This window comes from Diceros bicornis, chromosome 4 (genome assembly GCF_020826845.1).
Source record: "Diceros bicornis minor isolate mBicDic1 chromosome 4, mDicBic1.mat.cur, whole genome shotgun sequence".
Taxonomy (NCBI): domain Eukaryota; kingdom Metazoa; phylum Chordata; class Mammalia; order Perissodactyla; family Rhinocerotidae; genus Diceros; species Diceros bicornis.
This window is the reverse complement of record NC_080743.1, coordinates 22,144,894-22,164,316: the sequence shown is the minus strand read 5'-3', so window position 1 is coordinate 22,164,316 and position 19,423 is coordinate 22,144,894. Positions and strand designations below refer to the sequence as shown.

At 35.2% G+C, this 19,423-nt stretch overlaps 1 protein-coding gene across 1 annotated transcript in view; it reads left to right on the top strand.

Moving 5' to 3' along the window:
* Positions 1-19,423, top strand: part of COL24A1 (collagen type XXIV alpha 1 chain) — a 343,739-nt gene that overhangs the window by 257,081 nt on the left and 67,235 nt on the right. The window contains exons 41-48 of the mRNA XM_058538420.1: positions 247-300; positions 552-605; positions 1,585-1,641; positions 3,603-3,656; positions 9,778-9,831; positions 9,943-9,996; positions 16,362-16,415; positions 17,580-17,687. Of these exons, the coding sequence (XP_058394403.1) occupies positions 247-300; positions 552-605; positions 1,585-1,641; positions 3,603-3,656; positions 9,778-9,831; positions 9,943-9,996; positions 16,362-16,415; positions 17,580-17,687 (489 nt within the window). The remainder of the gene's footprint in view (positions 1-246; positions 301-551; positions 606-1,584; positions 1,642-3,602; positions 3,657-9,777; positions 9,832-9,942; positions 9,997-16,361; positions 16,416-17,579; positions 17,688-19,423) is intronic.

The window sequence follows — 19,423 nt, the reverse complement described above, 5'->3', positions numbered from 1 at the left end:
AAAGTATTTCTCTTAATATGGTTAAGGATGTTTATACCAGAAATAAACCCAAGTCGCTTTTTTGTTTGAGACTTTTGTGGTTCAGAAGAAAAATAAGACAAAAATTGGGTTGTTATTTTAGTTTTCCCATTTCAGATTAGGTAGAATTTCATACCATGAAAAGTCTAAATTTTGAATAATAGAAGTACAAGTTTAATGATTTAAACAAATTGTCTGTTTTCTCTCTAATATTTACTTTGTTTTTAGGGACATGTAGGATTGATGGGACCTAAGGGAGAACCAGGCATTCCAGGATATAGAGTAAGCATTTCTAATTGGAAATAAGAAAATGTATATTTGCATGAAAATATTTATATAAAGATGTCATCCCAGATATGCAAATTAGGTTGAAGTCTCCCTTCCTTCTAACATATTTAGGCCTCATCCCCCAATAGAGTGAATCCTACTTTTCTTTCAGAATAGTGCAATATCTGATGAGCTGGGCTTAGTGGTATTAGGTAGAACATGTACAAATGATATAGAGAATGTCTACTTACTTGTCCTTTTGTTAGGGCCATCAAGGTCAACCAGGACTTTCTGGGTTGCCAGGACCTAAAGGAGAAAAGGTGTGTATGTATACTGATTTTTTAATCCTAAAATTAAACATTGAATTTATGTATTCTTTCTGCAAGTATGCATGGAAACATTTTCAAAGAATAAAAAAAGCACTTTTCAACTTGAGAAGTATCTTGCAAATTCTAGAAGAAAAACAAAGAAATATCAAGTGGTGGGGGCCGGCCCCTTGGCTTAGCGGTTAAGTGCGCACGCTCCGCTACTGGCTGCCCGGGTTCGGATCCCGGGCGCACACCGACGCACTGCTCGTCTGGCCATGCTGAGGCGGCATCCCACATACAGCAACTAGAAGGATGTGCAGCCATGACACAACTATCTACTGGGGCTTTGGGGAGAAAAAGGGAAAAAAAAAAAAAGGAGGAGGATTGGCAATAGATGTTAGCTCAGGGCCAGTCTTCCGCAGCAAAAAGAGGAGGATTGGCATGGATGTTAGCTCAGGGCTGATCTTCCTCACAAAAAAAAAAAAAAAAAAAGAAACATCAAGTGGCTAAAATTTAAATAAATCATTAAAATGTCTTCCATAGGTTGTTTCAAGTTTGAGGTGAAATAATACATGTGAAAGTACTTTGCAATCTGTAAAACTCTGTAGAAGGAAAATTAATTCCTTATTGAAAGAGATTGTGAAACTCTAGATTAAATGACTATAGTACATTTATAGTAAAAATTTTTTTGAGTTAAGAATAACTACAACAGTAGTCTTCTTGGTTTATAATGCCATTGGAAACCCGACACTGAGATAATTCCTTAGCTACTTTTTATGTAATTAAAGCAGATTGACACTTCTGAGGCAAATCATATTTGAATTACAACTGTGTATAAAATATCATATGCTAAGTTTTGTAGGTAAAAGTTTTCTATTTAAAAAGATAAAACCAGATTGTATATTTCATAACATATTAGAAAATAATAGGCTGTGTATTTTAAAGGTTATTTTGTTAATTTGGTTTTGTTTATAAATCATTATCTTTATAGGGTTATCCAGGAGAAGGTAACACAGTCCTAGGACCACCTGGCCCTCGAGGTGAACCAGTAGGTCTTTTCCTAAAATTATTTTGATGTTTCAAGATAAAATGCAATTACTGTAATAGATTCACAACAGCAATCACGTCTTTTCAAGGAGTTTTATTTTGTTAGTTTTATAACATGGTTTTATAGGAGAACAGTGTTTGCAGTTGCATAATCTAAATCTGAATACTACTTATATCTAGGTCCAGATCCTTAGCATAATATATACGTTTAATACAGTGACTTTCCAAATCTGACTTTCAGCATTAAATGCATAATAACAACTTTTTACAGAGATTATCAAAAAAGTGTATACTCTAGACATTTTACAGCAGATAATTCTTTAATCATCAAATTCAGATTTATGTCTAAAGTCTTCAAAAAACCTTATTTATATCCTTTTTATAGTAGTTTACACAAAGTTACCAAATGATTTAAAACTCATCTAACCGGTTATTAGAACCAATACTCTTTAAAGATCACTGATCTGTAGTCTTTCAATTAAGCATTTTAAGGGCTAACTGTAACCATGATTTTTGAAAAGTATCTATTATACTTTGATTATCTATATAACTGTCTCTATGTTCGTGTTTGACTAAAACAATCTTAAAGAATATATGTAAATTAAATGGGTAAAATAAAAATGCTTAGTTCACAGAAGTACATGTAATTTTGTTAAATTTTTTATTTTCACATGGTATCATATAGGATAAAATAATCCCTAAGGCAGAAGTATCAGAATATGTAGTTACTTCTGATATTTTGATCTGGCTCTTTGGAGATGGTTGGAAGTTATACTTTGTTTTAGAAACAGACAGGAAAGATTTTAGAATTTTGCTGGTTAAATCAGGAAGCCATCTCATATAGAGACAAACTTATCTATAAAAATATATAAGGTTCTTTATCAAATATGCTCTAGTCTCTCTAAACTTCTGAGTGGGGAAAAATAGGGAAATAATGCAAAAATTTAAAAGCAAATGGGAAAAAAATGGGCAAATGGAGTACAGTAGTGCTTGTTGTCCCTAGATTCGGGTGTGCCAGGATCAAGGAATGTCACTGAAATATAATAAATATATTAAAGTCTAACATAACAATGATCATTTTATCTAGTAGACATGGGACAGGTGTGAAACCTAAACCAAGAATATTCTAAATAATTAAAGCAGAGTCAGAGATTATTGTCTTTATGTCTAATATCTTTATCCACATAGGAATAAATTAAAATTTGTCAATTAATGGTCCATCATAAATTTTATGGTTTTGCCGACTAATTTCAATTTGAATTTCTTTTCAGACAGTAGGTCCTGGTATGTGATAATTGATGTTTCAAGTGCATTTTAGACTAGATAATTCAAATAGCTTAACATATCAAAGATATTATGTTAGGAATGTTTAGAAAAAGGTAAAAGTGTGAGTTTATTAGATTAATTTCTGCCTTAAGGATTAAAATTAATAAGTGCAATTTTTATCAGGCTAACATCTTAAAAATTAAAAATTTCACAGATTAAAGAATAAACAATAGAATTTTTGATGAAGAATGGTAAAGTAGGATTAGCTATTAGATAGTTTTTAACAGATCATTAAATACAATCTTTTCTGATTAATAGAATTAATTAAGTAGCCGAATGGTCCGGCTTAAATCTTTTTCTACCATTTGAACATTAAGTAAAAATGTAGGTTATTTTGACATCACATATAACAGACTTTACTCATCTGAAAATTCATATTGTTTAATTGGACTTCCTATCTTCAATATTTTTCCTAGCAGAATCAGTAAGAGATTCTCTTTAAATAATTCAATGCTTATGATATTCTTGCTGTCATTGAAATTCAATCCTGTGAAATTATTTTGTGAAGCTAACCAATTATTATATATTTGATTTCATATTTAAAAAAAATATATTCCACACTAACTATATCATCTGCATTCACAAATCCTTAACTCCAGATGTGAAACTGATTGTTTTTGCATGTGGTCTCTCTAGGGGCCAATGGGGGAACAAGGAGAGAGAGGAGAGCCTGGAGCAGAGGGATATAAGGTAATTACTGCAAAATTCACACCTTGCTTACAAATTTGAAGTTCTCTGTCATGCTGCTCAGTTTCAAATGCAAATAGACATCACTGAGATAATTAGTAATGTCTCTTGTTTTTGATCCTAGAAGAAGCCTAGCTCTTCGTACTTTCTGTTCCTTGTTTCTAGAATCATCTTCATCTCCTCCCATTGCTGCTTTTTCCTCACGGTTCAGATCTCAGCTGAAATGTTACCTCCTGAGAGGCCTTCTCTAACTACCTTTTTAGCCATCACTTTGTATCATATTACTTGACTTCTTTCATGACATTTAATGCTGTCTATATTATCTTACCACTTTTTTTTTATATATTTGTTTCTTCGTTTGTCTTCCCCCACCAAAATGTAAGATGCATGAGAATAAGATTCTTGTCTGTCTTTTTCATCATTATATCCCTAATTTCTAGAACACAAAGTTCCTAGTATGTAGTAAGAATTCAATAAAAAGTTGTCAAGTGGATGGATGAATGCCATTATGTTCTCAAGCCTATGTCAATTCTTATCATCTTCCATTCTTAGAAGGATTTTATGAGACCAATTTTATCAGCTAAAATTATATTAGACTGTGTAGAATTTATTCAGTGTCATTTTTTATTAGCACATTTGTGTTGAGGATTCCTGTCCTGTATTCCTGTTTATATCTCTTCCCATTCTGTTTACAATGTTAGTTGCTAAACAAAATGGTCATCTGCTAACTCTCTCTCTATAGTTTGTCTTATTCCTTTGCTCACATCATTCTTTTCCTGCTCACAATATTATGTAATCTTTACTTACATAAATCTTATCTATCCTTTATAATTTAGTTCAAATTCCCTCTTCCCCTGACCTACTCTGACTAACAACAGTCTTTCCCTCTTCTGTAGTCCTATAATGTTTATTATTTATGGAAGTCATTCAACACAAATATTTGACCATCTTCTGTTGCTAATCTTTTTGCTATTATTTTTTAATATGCAGGTATCTTACTCCTCAATTTTGATATGACTTCTTTCTTTCTTGTACAATGTCTTGTTCTGAGCCTTGTACATAGTAGTTCATAACATGTACATAAACATAATTCATTTTTAGTAATGAATTGATGGGTTATTTCATCCAATATACCCCTCTCACATGTAAAGTTTCTGTGATTATGTATGAAATAGAGACTTAAATAGCCAGATTGAATGGACAAGCTCGTAGGTACATAACTATCATTAATAAACTGAATTTCTCAAGCCTGAAATCTGAAAAATTAACTTTCACTCCCTAAAACTCTCTTTGAAGTAAATGTTGAAGGTAGCTCTAAATGTTTGTGAAATTATTATGATGGCCATCTTATATTTTTTCTATTTTCAGAGAAACATTTTTTAGAAGGTTATATATGTTCTGTTTCCAATTTACATAACATTTGTATCTACAGGTGTTTCCTAATCCAAGGAGCCAGTGGATTCACTTAAAATTAACTTTTCTTTAGGCTGAGAAGCCAACCCAACTGCTTCCAGCATAATTTGAGAAGCTGCTTAAACTTCCTTAGCTTTTTCTGTGCATGACTTCTCCACACATTCTCAGGAAAATAAGGTTCTTGCAATATCTTCTTTTGGCCTCTACCAACTACAAAACATTCAGTAGCTAAATCAGCATAAGGTTCTTGCAATATCTTCTTTTGGCCTCTACCAACTACAAAACATTCAGTAGCTAAATCAGCATATTTACTGGCAAACAAGCAGCTAACTATTCTATTGGAAGAAAAAAACCTGGCTGGCAGAAGAAAAACCCTGCCCCCATTATTCTAGACAGTTGGACATTCTTCAGAAATCCTTCATCAGAGAAAACCTTTTCCATAGATCCACTATGGAATATATTTCTCCTTCCTCATTCCACAAATACTCCTGATGACGTTTTCAATTGTGGATGTTTTATGAACTAGTTAGATCCACATCTTTGTTTCTGTCTTATTATATCCTGTGTCCATAGGCTGTAGGCATCATTTTATCATTTGTTGATGGTTCTATTCTCAACAACTATCTTGTGCCAGACAACCATACTAATTTTATGGCTTAGACCTCTCCAAGTCATGAAATACCCACACTTGTCCTCGGCCCCATTTTCACAAGCACGAGTTTGATTTATACGGGAGAACCATGCTTTTTTATTATTATTATTATTTTTTTTTTTTGGTAGGAGATCAGCCCTGTGCTAACATCTGCCAATCCTCCTCTTTTTTCGCTGAGGAAGACTGACCCTGGGCTAACAACCATGCCCATCTTCCTCCACTTTATATGGGACACCGCCACAGCATGGCTTACCAAGCAGTGAGTTGGTGCGTGCCCAGGATCTGAACTGGTGAACCCCGGGCTGCCGCAGCAGCGGAGTGCGCGCACTTAACCGCTTGCGCCACTGGGCCGGCCCAACCATGCTTTATTTAGAGTTATGTTATGCCGTTGTAACCTCAGGTGATATTTTAAAATGTTTGCTTTTCCAAATGGATATTGTACATACTATCATTTCACTCTAGTAAACTGATGGTTAGCACTATCACTAAGCTTTTTTTTAATTGTGCTAAAATACACATAACATAAAATTTACCATTTTAACCATTTTAAAGTATACATTCAGAGACATTTAGTATATTCACAATATTGTGCAATCATCACACACTATCTCATTCCAGAACATTTTCATCATCCCAAAAAGGAAGCCCCATAACCGTTAAGCAGTTACTCTATTTCTCCCAGCTTCTGGCAACCACTGTTCTGCTTTCTGTCTCTATTGATTTATCTGTTCTGGATATTTCATATAAGTGGAGTCATACAATATATGGGCTTTTGTGTCTGGCTTCTTTAACATAATATTTTCAAAGTTCCTTCATGTTATAGAATTTATCAGTACTTCATTCCTTTTTATGGCTGAATAATCACCAAGCTTGTTAAAAATACTTTTACATTCACAAATATTCTTACAATTGTGGTGAACTCCTGATTATCCTGTTGGAGAAAAAAATAGAATGGATAATGCAAATTTTGCCTCCATTTGGCTGTGAATAATTAGGATTTTTTTAATCCTTCTCACCATCCTTTGTTCTTTTTTCTTCTTGATGAAACTGAGAATTACAAAAGTCAAATGTCTTGCTCATTATCACCAATAAATATTATTAGGCATCATTATACATGACACATTTTATGTATTATGTATGGTAAAATCTCTGGTCATTCAGCATATATTTGAATATCTGCCATGGGCCGGGAGCAGAGCTAGGTGCCATGAATATAACACTGGACACCCCAGACACCCTCTGCCTCCATGGACATCACATATGGAATACATGCAGAATAAGAACATTTAATCAGTATAAAAATAGACGTAGTAAATTTATAGCTGTCCTCCAGAAAACTATACGTTGCATAGATCGAGATAAATTGATATGAGGCTTGAGATAGCCAAAGGACATGGTGCAACTAAGCATATTATACTGTCAACATCCACTTTTCAAAGGTCTGAGCCAAAACATGCAGATACCCAAGATTAAGTCAGGCTAAACTTGTGTAAGACAAAGTCCCAGAGATACATTGAATAAATTATGTTCTATCTCAAACTCCTTTTTACTTTGGTTTGGCAAAGGCCATAGAATTTCTGCATACAGTAAAATAACAATAACTAAATTTCCACTTGACCTTCACTCCTTAGCATCAGACATACATTTTCAAATAGCCATTGGGCATCATCAAAGGCACTTCAAGCTCAGTATGTCCAAAACCCTAGTATTGTCATCCTCAGCAAAGCTGATCTTCCTCTTACGTCCTCGATTCAGTGAATGGTACCACCAGACAGCCAGATGTCCAAGCCAGTAAATGAATCCTCCCCCTCTGTCTCTGTCTCTATCTCTCTGTGTCTCTCTCCTCTCTCCTCTCTTTCTTTCCTCTCTCTCTCCTCTCATCTCTCAAATTCATTTGGCTACTTCTTTTAATTTCTTAAATATCTCTGGAATCTAGCCACTTTGCCCTCCTTTAATTTAGGCTTCATCATTTTTCACCTGAATTATTTTAACAGCTTCCTAACTCAAATCCCTATCCCCGGTCATAGCCCTCTCAAATCCATTCTCCACTTAACATGTTCTTTCAAATGAATTTCTATTTATTTCCCCATGCTATACCCTCTGCCAGAATGTTCTCCTTTTACTTTACTGCCTGGAACACTCATCCTTTAAGAGTCAGCTTATCATGACTTCCCTTATAAAATCCTCTTCGAGCTCCCCTCAGCCATTCAACTCATCCCACTACTAATATCATCAGGCAAAATCAATCACTTCCCATAACCTTGCCTATGCAACTTTATAATAATATTTACCACAGCATATTTAACTTTTATCACCGCAGAAGAATGGTCTTTGTCAATTTTTGTTGGAATGTAAAGGACCAGAGGAATTATAGTGACACTTCTGGAAAGCAGGTTTGGTTTTGGTGAGATTTATATTCAGACGTCACAAACCCAGGAGACGCAGTTTGCTATTATATGAGCATTCTAGAATGGTCTCTGTAAAACTACAGAGAGGGGTGGTGGCAAAGCCGTAATTGGCCATCACAGTTTTGAGTTTTATAGTTTGCTCCGACATTCACTCTCACTTCACTCTGTAACTCCAGCTCCTGAGTCCTGTTTAATAAGTGACCTGCAAGTAGTCATATTTACTTACACCAAGCTCCCTCTTGATTGCCCTGATTCTGTTATTTGCTGACTCTGCTTATGTTTTGCTGGTAAGGGTCATGTGTGGTAATGGTTTTCTCTTTAGTTATGGCCATGCACGATATAGAAAGCTTTCTAAACTAGCCTTTCTCTGTTGCCACTCTTCACCCCCTTAAACAGGATTCATTTCCTTTATCAGGAAGTTGAATCTTAAAACCATAAACACTTGCCTCACAGAAAGAAACAAAGAAGTCTTCAATTGACCTGTCTATGAGAATAAATATTGTTGACCTACATATGCAGTCCCTTCTTTCTAGCCTAGAAAAAGAAGATGAGCCTGATAACTGTCTTTCATATGGCATTCTTTCCGTAATACACAGAAAATAGGAAGAAAGGAATCTGAAGTGAAGAGGACAGTAGACAATGGGATAAAAGAGATTACAAGCAGAATTCTTCCTGCATAACTCTCACATGACATGCCCCTGGGTTGTTGCTAGTTTCTGTTTACACACTTGAAAAGGGAAATGTGGTAATTCAGCATTCTTTCTTAGGAGAACTAGGGTGATGACAGATTGCTGAATGTCAGAATCACTTGATAGGTCTTGGCATTATATATGCTAACAAGTCCTAGTCTTCAACCCAGTAAATCTACTATCCAAACTGCTGTGAACTTAGTTGTATTAAAAATGGAGACCATAGTAATTTGAGAACCAAAGAAATTAGTTCTCAAACTATTTATTCCTGTGGTTATTTACTGTATTGGTTTCCTTAGCCTGCTGTAACAAATTACCACAAACTGGGTGGCTTAAAACAACAGAACTTTATTCTCTCATAGTTCTAGAGACCAAAAATCCGAAATCAAGTTGTTAGCCGGGCCATCTCTCTCATAGGCACTAGGGGAGAATCCTTCCTTGCCTCTTTCAGTTTCTGGTGGCTGACAACATTCCTTGTGGCTGCATCACTCCAATCTCTGCCTCTGTCTTCACGTAGCCTTCTCCTTTGTTGTTTGAGTGTGTCTCTCCCTTGGTGTCTCTTATAAGGAAACTTGTCAGTGGATTTCGGGCCCACATGGATAATCCTGGGTAATATCCTTTTAAGATCTTTAACTTAATGATGTCTACAAAGATCCTTTTTCCAAATAAAATGACATTCAAAGATTCTGGGAATTAGGACATAGACATCTTTCGGTGGGCCACCATTCAACCCACTACATTAACCTACATGAGAAAAATACCACAAAACTCTACACTCTTTCTCAGTCATCATAATATCTAGTGGCTGTTATGTTCTATACTATTTCAAGGAGAGAATCATAATCCCTATGACATTTAAGTTGAATTTTGCAACATTTTGCTACCATTTTAAGTGACACTACCCTATTCTCTAAGTCACGTGTCTCTATTTACTCTAATAATATAATCTTTTCTATTCCTAGGGTCATATGGGCATACCAGGACCAAGAGGTGCCATTGGACAGCAAGGGCCCCCAGTATGTTTTGAAAGCATTCTTTGTAATTCTGGCATTTAAAAAAAATGAATGTTAATATATCTTATTTGGTCTCTGCTTCATACGTGATTTCTGTTTTGGTTCCTATTAAAGGGTGAGCCAGGTGACCAGGGTGAACAAGGAGTAAAAGGAGAGAGAGGATCTGAAGTAAGTTGAAACCTTTGAAAACAATTTGAAATTTGTCATTGACTTGAGAAAGCAGGGGCACTAGGAGTTACTATTCATTGTAATTTAAGTGATCATTCATCCTTCTAGAGCAAGGATCACTGTAAGCCTCTAAACAGTGTTTGTCAATAATTGTGCTAAAACATGATTATTGATTAATTCGTGTGTTTTGACTGCCATCCAAATTTCCCTTCACCAGCAGCCTACTCTGGCTTTGTGAAAATTGCATAAAGTTGTCCCAAACTAATTGTTCCTCCTTGGGGTTTCAAGCAGAAATACAAACAGACCTTAAAACCAGCGTTGCAGAGTGAAGACATATCAGTCAAACCTCTTTAGTTGTTGTAGTAAGGTAGGGTTAGAAATAGTTTGACCATGTGACATAGACTCATGATTGGTTTAAAAGATGTTTTTTCATGAAATAAAGCAATCATTTGTTTTTAAGCAAACTAAAAATCCGTTGGCTTGTTAAATTTAGCCATCTCTTTCCCTGTGTACTGATAGACGCTGCCTCAACTTATGTAACAACTGGCTTTGTAATTTGTGCCATCAGTTCATTGTTGCCCTGTTCACCATGGCATTCTGATTTCACATGCTATTGATTTTAAATTAAATTCTTAAGCAAATGTACTATATTTAATAATAAATTAAGTGAGAATTGATAAAAAGTAATGAATTTGAGACCATATTTCTCCTAATTTGTTAAGCAGTCTTCACTCATACTTGTGTTTCCCACTTGTGGGAGTAAGTAATAAAATTAGGTTGAATCTGATATTACATAGGTGTTCACTCACATAGAAGTCATTTTGAATAGTCTTGACAGGGGCCGGCCCCGTGGCTTAGCGGTTAAGTGTGCGCGCTCCGCTGCTGGCGCCCGGGTTCGGATCCTGGGCGCGCACCGATGCACCGCTTCTCCGGCCATGCTGAGGCGGTGTCCCACATACAGCAGCTAGAAGGATGTGCAACTATGACATACAACTATGTACCGGGGCTTTAGGGGAAAATAAATAAATAAATAAAATTAAATGAATAGTCTTGACATCTACCTAGTAACTTCCTGTCAGATTCCTTAATAAATAAGAACTAATAAATAAATAAAAATATCCCATTGAAGGCAAGCTTTAATAAGAAAAAATGCAGAGAAAGAAGACAGTTGTCTCATTCACTTAGAATTTTTAATACTCAAATTGGAAAAAGCAGTGGAAAAGCTGTGAACCTAAAACACTGCTACTACTTTTATGTTACTTCCTTATATTTGCATTAAGTGCCCAGGGATGCAAATGCTCTGCCAAGGTTTAATCCTAAAATTTCTAATCTTTTACAATCAGTACTTTCCTATTCTCAATGTTTTCTTTTTCCTTTTTGACATATCTTAGGAAGAAGAAATTTTTTGATGTTTATTAGTATCTGTTAAAATTATGCCAATGAAAATCAAATATTCTTACTAGACAACTGCATCTCCAGCCTACATGGTCATCTCTTCCTGGGTATTGGAGCTGAAAGGTGCTGAGGAGCTATGGTTTAAATTCTGTATAATCCAGGGAAACTAGTTCTTTTCTACTTTGGGCAATGCTGGTATGCAGTCCAAGGTTACATTAAAAAGCCTCTTAGAATTTAAAATAGTAATAATTGCTACAAACATAACCATTGACTATGTATTATTCACTAGGGACACCTTCAATGGCCAGGTGGATCCTGTCCAACTACTGTCATCTTGTTTTTGCAAAGCTTTAAATTTAATGTTTTTTAATTTTATTTTTTCCCCCAAAGCCCCAGCAGACAGTTGTATGTCATAGTTGCACATCCTTCTAGTTGCTGTATGTGGGACGCGGCCTCAGCATGGCCGGAGAAGCGGTGCATCGGTGCGCGCCCGGGATCCGAACCCGGGCCGCCAGCAGCGGAACGCACGCACTTAACCACAAAGCCACAGGGCCGGCCCTAAATTTAATGTTTTTTAGATTTGGAAATGGCCCTTTAAAATCATCTGGACAACCCTCTCATTTTTCAGGCAAAGAAATTTAAGTCCCAGAGAGATCAAGTTACCTAAGTTCACAGAACTAGTTAGCAACAGAACCAACACTAGAAACTTTATTTCCTGACTCTCATTATACAAAAGCCTTCTATTACTTTGAAGTCTTTTATAAATTAAGTAAAATATGATTAATCTTACTTACCCAACTAATTCATTCATTGGGCTCTCAGACATGAGACTGTGGGCAACTATAAAGAAAAAGAGCAAGTCAAAACCAATTGCAGAACCAAGGCATTTTTAAAAAGGCTTTTGTCATGCAAATATAGTGAGCTATCCTATAATGGCTTTCAAAGACTAAGACTCAAGCCAAAATCTTATTTTCCTCCCAAAACAAAATTCCAGCTTTTAGTGAATTGAAATTTCTTGGTTAAAAAAAAAAAAAGAAAAAGAGAGTATAATTCTTGCCCAACTCTCTAAATCTATGTTTGCATTTTAAAGCCACCCTCTCTAACAAAGTTAGAACTAGCAAAGTATTGAGATAACTGTCTTTCAGCTTCATTTAAATAAAAAACAAACAAACAAGAGTTTGGATTATAATGGCACATTTAAAAATGTCCGTTATCAAAAGAATTAGACTACCTTCTCTAGTAGTCTACGAACTGGTAAAATCCCAGTGAACAGAAAGCTATTTTAAATGGATCTGATTTCAAATGGGCCATTCTATTTTCCAAAACTAGCTAGACAAGAGAGAAAGCACAATTTTATATGCACTCTGAAGACTACGTATGTAATTTAATTGCTATTCCTATTATAGAAAAGTCCGTTTGTTGATTTATGAGGTACTTATATTTAAATAAAATAAAAGTTAAGTTTGAAAGTAGCATAGAATACTTCTAGCTTTATTATATTTGAATTCTGAGGTTTGGTTGAAGAGTGACTTTTTTTCCTTCTTATGATGTCAACTCAATTAGTCATCTACTAACACCTTATATAATAACATATTTTCTTTGTCTTTGGCCCAATCTGTAATTTCCTATTGAACAGACCACCTCTATGTAGGATTAATGTTAAGTGGTGTTTGGCTCTTAATTTAGTTATAAGACTATCAGCAATTCTGACTTTGAGATTTTTTTTTAAACGCAAAAATTCAAAAAAAAATCTTTGTTAATCTTTATGTATTTAAAATCTCCATTGAAACACTGTGGTTCTTCTAGCTGGCCTACTTCCTTTTAGTTACAGTGACAACTGTAATAAGGAAATATTTCCTGAATTGAACATCTAAAAACAGCAGACTATAGTTCTGTTATTTGTCAAACACTTTTTGTGATCAATAAATAGATTTTGCCACAATTGTACGATTATAAGTAGCAAAATATACTTTAAAAATAATTTTCATAGTCATAATTTTCCTTTAGTGTTATTCTGTTGGGAGCTGCTTCCTAATGCCCATCCAGTTCTGAATAACATTCTAGTTTTCATGATGATAGATCCATATGTGTAGATTTTAGTACACAATATTTAACTCTTCTGACATAATCCCCAACATAATGGTCATCCCAAAATGTAATCAATTTGTGATGACGTGAATCTCTTTGTTCTTATTTTGTTATTTGAATGTTTAGAATAAAACATTCCCATAAATGTGTAGCATATCTGAACCTTAAGCCATAAACTCAGGTATACTAAAAATATAACTTTGTTTATATTCTTTGTAATGGAACTTAACATCTGTCCCGACTGCCCATCATGCCTGGTGGTAGAAAGCAAATTGGTGGAAATCTAGTCAATTGACTGCCTTTAGCCCCATCCACTCAAATATCCTATGTTTAATTTAGAGTTTTCCCCATTCACTCTCTTGTCAAGTTTGCATTACATCTTGGGTGGCAATGGTGGGGAGGGGGAATGGGATGTAAGTTACGTCTTCAGTCATCATCTGTTCACACTAGCATCCACTGAAATGTACACCATCCTGTTTGGTCCCCAGTTGCCATCATTCCACCACGTTGGCATCTACCTTGGCCCTCCTGGCAGAAGTTCTTTGATCCATGCTTGCATGCACAGCTGTTTTCTCATCTCAGGTGCAAAGTCTCCTTAGATAGCCTGTAAGGGCCATATGCTTCTGTTCTTGGCCACATGGAAATAACATTCTGCTGCTCCCCACACCATGATGAGTGCTTGGGGGACTCAGACTTTCTCAAGGCCACTAGCCTAGACATCTCATGCAGAAACTTCTACTCTATTGCTGACATTCGGTGCAGTTTATATGGACTTCTCAATGAGGACTTTAAATCTCCCTAGCTGTCATCTCTGTGTCCAAATTCCCAAACTTAACCTGGGGATGTTATTGTTTCTACTCACCCCAGGACTTAAGGGCAGAGTGGGGTAAAGGACTCTTCTCAGAGACACCTATCAGTGTCTAACAGTCTTGCTTCTCTTCTGCTTCTCTTCTTGTAGTTCTCTAACTTGAAGATCTTTATATCCCCTTAGGAAGGAAAAATTCTCTCTTACATTATTATAATTCTTCTAAATCTGTTCTTTATGGCATAAATTTTATGACGATTTCTTCATAACCTCGGTTTTTGATACTCTAAACCTTTTAATATTTAAAAGTAAAGCTTTTGTATGTAAAAAATATATTGTTCTCGGGACTGGCCTGGTGGCGTAGCGGTTAAGTTTGCATGCTCCACTTCGGTGGCCCAGGGTTTCCCGGTTCAGATCCTGGGCATGGACCTACACACCACTCATCAAGCCATGCTGAGGCAGCATCCCACGTAGAGCAACTAGAAGGATGTACAACTATGACATACAACTATGTACTGGGGCTTTGGGGATAAAAAAGGAAAAAAAAGGAGGAAGATTGGCAACAGATGTTAGCTCAGGGCCAATCTTCCTCAAAAAAAAAAAAGTATATATATATATATATATAGTGCTCAAACTATTATATTCTTTTCAAACTGTTACCCCAGCTGTGTTTCATTTTGCAATTCATACACTGAGGAAAAGTCTATTTTGAAAGTCAAAAATCTAGAACAGATATATCACTTTGCATAAAAAGAAGTACTGTGAAGGAAAAAACACACTGGTTAACATATTTGAATATTATCACAAATCGTATACTATTTAATTAGTGCTATTCAAGATAACTGAAATCAGAATTTCTTTCAATATTTAAAATAGTCTTTATTTGCTTATTTTACTTCTTTATTGTGTTCTAAAAGATATATATTATAATAGGCATCATATGTTCCGGAAATTGTATCTACTTCAACTAAACCCAGGTCACCAACTATCCCATTTTCTGTTTTTTTTTTTTACCCTTAGAAAGATTTTACATTAGTGACTTTTTAAAGCAAGTAAAATAGTTTTCAAAGTTAGAGGTAGAACCCTTGATCCATATATCTCCCCATTATCAAATTCTGCAAAGTTGGATTTTTATGTTTTACAGAAAATGCCCTTTGTCTCTGTGACTACTATACTATTTCTTAAAATGTTTAAGCTCATTTTCAGAAGATGTAATATCTTATGAAATTATTTATCTTTGTTATTGTCATCAAATTTAATCTTTGGCACAATTTATATTCAGATTTGAATAACTTAACATCCATTTTGGTGGAATTATCCTATTTGTGAGAACTTTTGATGACTTCTGGGAAATGTGTCTGGTAATGACAATATGCTTCTTTTTCTTATTTGTGAACTAGGTCACTCTTTTCCACATTTTTCTTTTTAAAATAATTGTAGGATATCATCAGAATGATGGCATGATTTACAGGGGCAAAGTTCCTAACTATCGTGGCAGACCAGTTACTGCTGAATCAATCATGATTTAAAACATCTCACACATGGAAAAACAAACAGCTCCATGGGAAATAAATATCTTTCTTGATTCATAAGTATGTTCTTCTCTCTGCTTCCAGATAAGCAAGCGCGTTTTAGGCTGTTGGTTCGTGTCCCTTACTACACCATAAGTGCCTTGTGATTAGGAACTTTGACTTTGCATTTCTAGCACATAAAAGAGTGGCTGATACATAATAATACATGTTTATTGAATTAATTAGCCACTTTCAATAGGGAGACAAAGGCCTTGCCTGAAAGTGGGGACTTTTTTCAAATAATCTATTCAGTTCCCTTTTATAACTATGATTTAAATTCTTAAGTCATAGAATTTGGAGCTAGACAGAAATTCATAAGTTATCTGGTCAGAGTCTCTCATTTTCAGATGAAGATGACTCCCAGGAAAATAAATGGCAATCCCAATGATATACAACTAGTTAGTGGCAGTACTTGCCGTAGCATCCAGGTCTCAGGGTTCTTTTCTATGCCTTCAGTTTAATTAAGTTTAATACAATCAATTGACAACTGTGCTTCACATTTTTAGGGTCTTAAGGGGAAAAAGGGAGCTGCTGGTCCTTCTGGGAAACCTGGGATTCCTGTAAGTAACAGACCTTTTTCATCTTTCTTGTTTTTCTAAATAAAATTGGCAACTTTAGCAAGCAGAAGAGTTTGGGGCCAATTATGACAAGTGTTGGATAAATCAGATTGTCTTCAAAAAAATAATTTAAGCCCATGCTGGAACACAGAGGGAACAAAATATGACCATTAGCTCAAAACCAAGCTTGCTGTTTAAATGTAAGCCTCTGCAATGGAAGGATGCTGTTTTCTGATGTTATGGAGCCCTCTCTGTGGACTCATGCTACTCTCTGATGCTGAACCACTAAAACACAGGGACTTGGAATCATGACTAAATGAGTACTGACAAAGATTAGAGATCCTCAAGCACGAATGAAAGGACATGAGCTGGATTTTAATTGAAGGACTCAGCCTCTCCTTTTCCTGGCAAATAGAACAGAAAGTCTTAGGAAAAAATGTTTTAAATCTTTCATCACAGAACAAAAATTAATTTTACCTTAGCCATCAGTTTCCTCCTCTGGCCAGGCAAATATGTGTTGACTGGTTTATTAGCAAAGACTTCCTGCTGGTCTCCCCTAGCCAAAGACTAGATGTCTACTTTGGGTGGCCTGTGTTGGTTCAAAAAAAGTAGAGAAAATGAACATAAATTATAAGCACATTCAGACCAGAGATTTCCTCAAATAAAATCCAGTTACCCAAGAGTAGAAACAAAATGTTCAGACCTTTACTCAGTCATGTAATTATCTAATTCAAAATGGCAACAAAAAGAGCCATAATTTGTTTCTTGGGAAAATAATATAATACGAGATTTTGCAGAAGCTGGATGATGGCCTGTATCATAAGCTCACAGGTGCATATTGCTGATCTTTTTTCCACAGCTGGATAAAGCATGGGCTGGCACAATGAGAAATACCAGAGAATTACACTAAAGCTCAAAAGGTTACACAGTAAATTGCTGGTTAGCTTGGCATTTGTGTTTAGGGAACTTTTCAAGACACTTACCTAATCTGTTGAATACAAACAGTAAACCATTAAGGAATTCAAGAAACAGAGGAAAATGTATCCTGGGACAGGGTATTAAAAATGTAAATATTCCCTCCCCCCTCCCCCATAAATACAAAGGTATTTTTCATTTAAATATCTGTACACCATCTCTCTACAATTCAAGTAATTTTTAATTACTAAGGGACTTCCAGGCCTACCTGGACCAAAAGGCATGCAAGGATACCGTGGAGCAGATGGCATTTCAGGAAACCCCGGAAGAGCTGGGCTACCAGGAAAACAGGGACTTCCTGTAAGTAGACTGAATATCTCTTTGCTCTTTATTTCTTATGCATAAGTGTCTCCTGTCTAGACCATAGATATTTTGGCTATCTTTCTTAACTTTGACATTGGCTCAGATTAAACCATTTCTTTAATAGTTATTTTGGAATTGTGTTCATGATTTCCAGGGAATGTCAAGGAGTACATTCTCTTGAATATTTTATGTCTAATAACCCATATTATTAATAATTTATGCTATTTTTACAAATATAAAAGTTTGTAAATAAAAACATAAAGAAGCAAAATTTTAGGGGCTACACAACTTGGCTGTGTTTTGAGTTCATCAAATGTCTTAAGCCACCTTTGGAACATTTAGGGCTTGACAGTAACCCAAGGTGGGTTCTGCCAAAAATCATTTTCCCCTTACTTTCACAGCCTCAGTATTTTACACAAATTGTGTGCATATTTTCTCTGTGTTCATCTAGCAGTGATGCAATGATGTAGATTTTTATTTTTAGGCAAATTTCTCTTATTTATTTGATCAGAAATTTAAAAATCATATTTTTGTCTTCATGTAGCCATTTCCCCTCTTTCCTCCCTAATATCATCATAATCCAGATGACTTTTGTTATCCCAATGTTGTATTTTCACTCAAAATATTAGAATAATTAACCACATACTTTCAAGAACCCAGTAAAATTTACATTGCTGCTATTTGGATATGTCTATCTATTGGCTTGTTTTTCTTTTCTTAAATAATAAATCAGCCTAGTTGTTTATTCAAACGTAGCATGGTACTGTACTTGAACCCAAACCCAAATTAATATTCTTCTTTCATATGATGTGTTATCTCATTTGTTAAAAAAAAAAATCCGTGAAACTGACCCAGCCAATTTAGTTATTTCAGAAATAAATATCTAGCCAGGTTCTATCTGGAAAGATGAATATTTTTAAAGAGTCTTAACACGGTTTCTATTTGTTTTGGAGGCAATATGTCAGAACATCAGAGCATCAGGTTAAGGCCTAGGAAACTTTGACCGCCAGGCTAATGTATTTAATTAAAATAGATATTTTATAGACTTAGGCCATTAACATCAGTCTGGTTGAAAGAGGACTTTCATTTGAGATCTCAGTCTTAAAGGGAGCTCACACACTGAACCTTCATCTTCACGCTGTTCTCTAGGCTCACCATATAATAGCCTTAAAATGAGGTCATGGATTAAAAATCCAACAATAAAACACTTTGAATTGTTCGAGAATCTATATTTTCATGGATTAAGTTTTACTAGGAAATTTTATAGTGAATCTTACCCTATTGCTTTGAATAAGATATTGAGAGTTGAAGCAAGGAAAACCACATTTCAAAAATATATAATATTTCTTGCTGCTGAACACAAGTTTAATCATGATGGTGTGTATATGGGTATACTCAGTAGTTTATAAGGCTAAAAAGTGAATCGTAAATACTAATAATAGCAAATAGTTTTATTTAACTACTAGGAAGAGGAAATCATTTGTTCTCTGGCTAAAATACTACTAATCCGGATACTCATTCCAGATATGGATAATAGAAACCAGAATCCTACATATATATGTTTAATAAGAATTTCAGATATTCAGTGTATAAGATATTCATCAGACATTAGTGACATGTCAAAGTCATCAATTACTTTTTACATCAGGTCACTTAATGGTTCATTGTGACAAACGACTTCTTTCTGGCAATGTGACACTTGAAGGTCCCCCTAGAAAGGACTGAAAATTCCA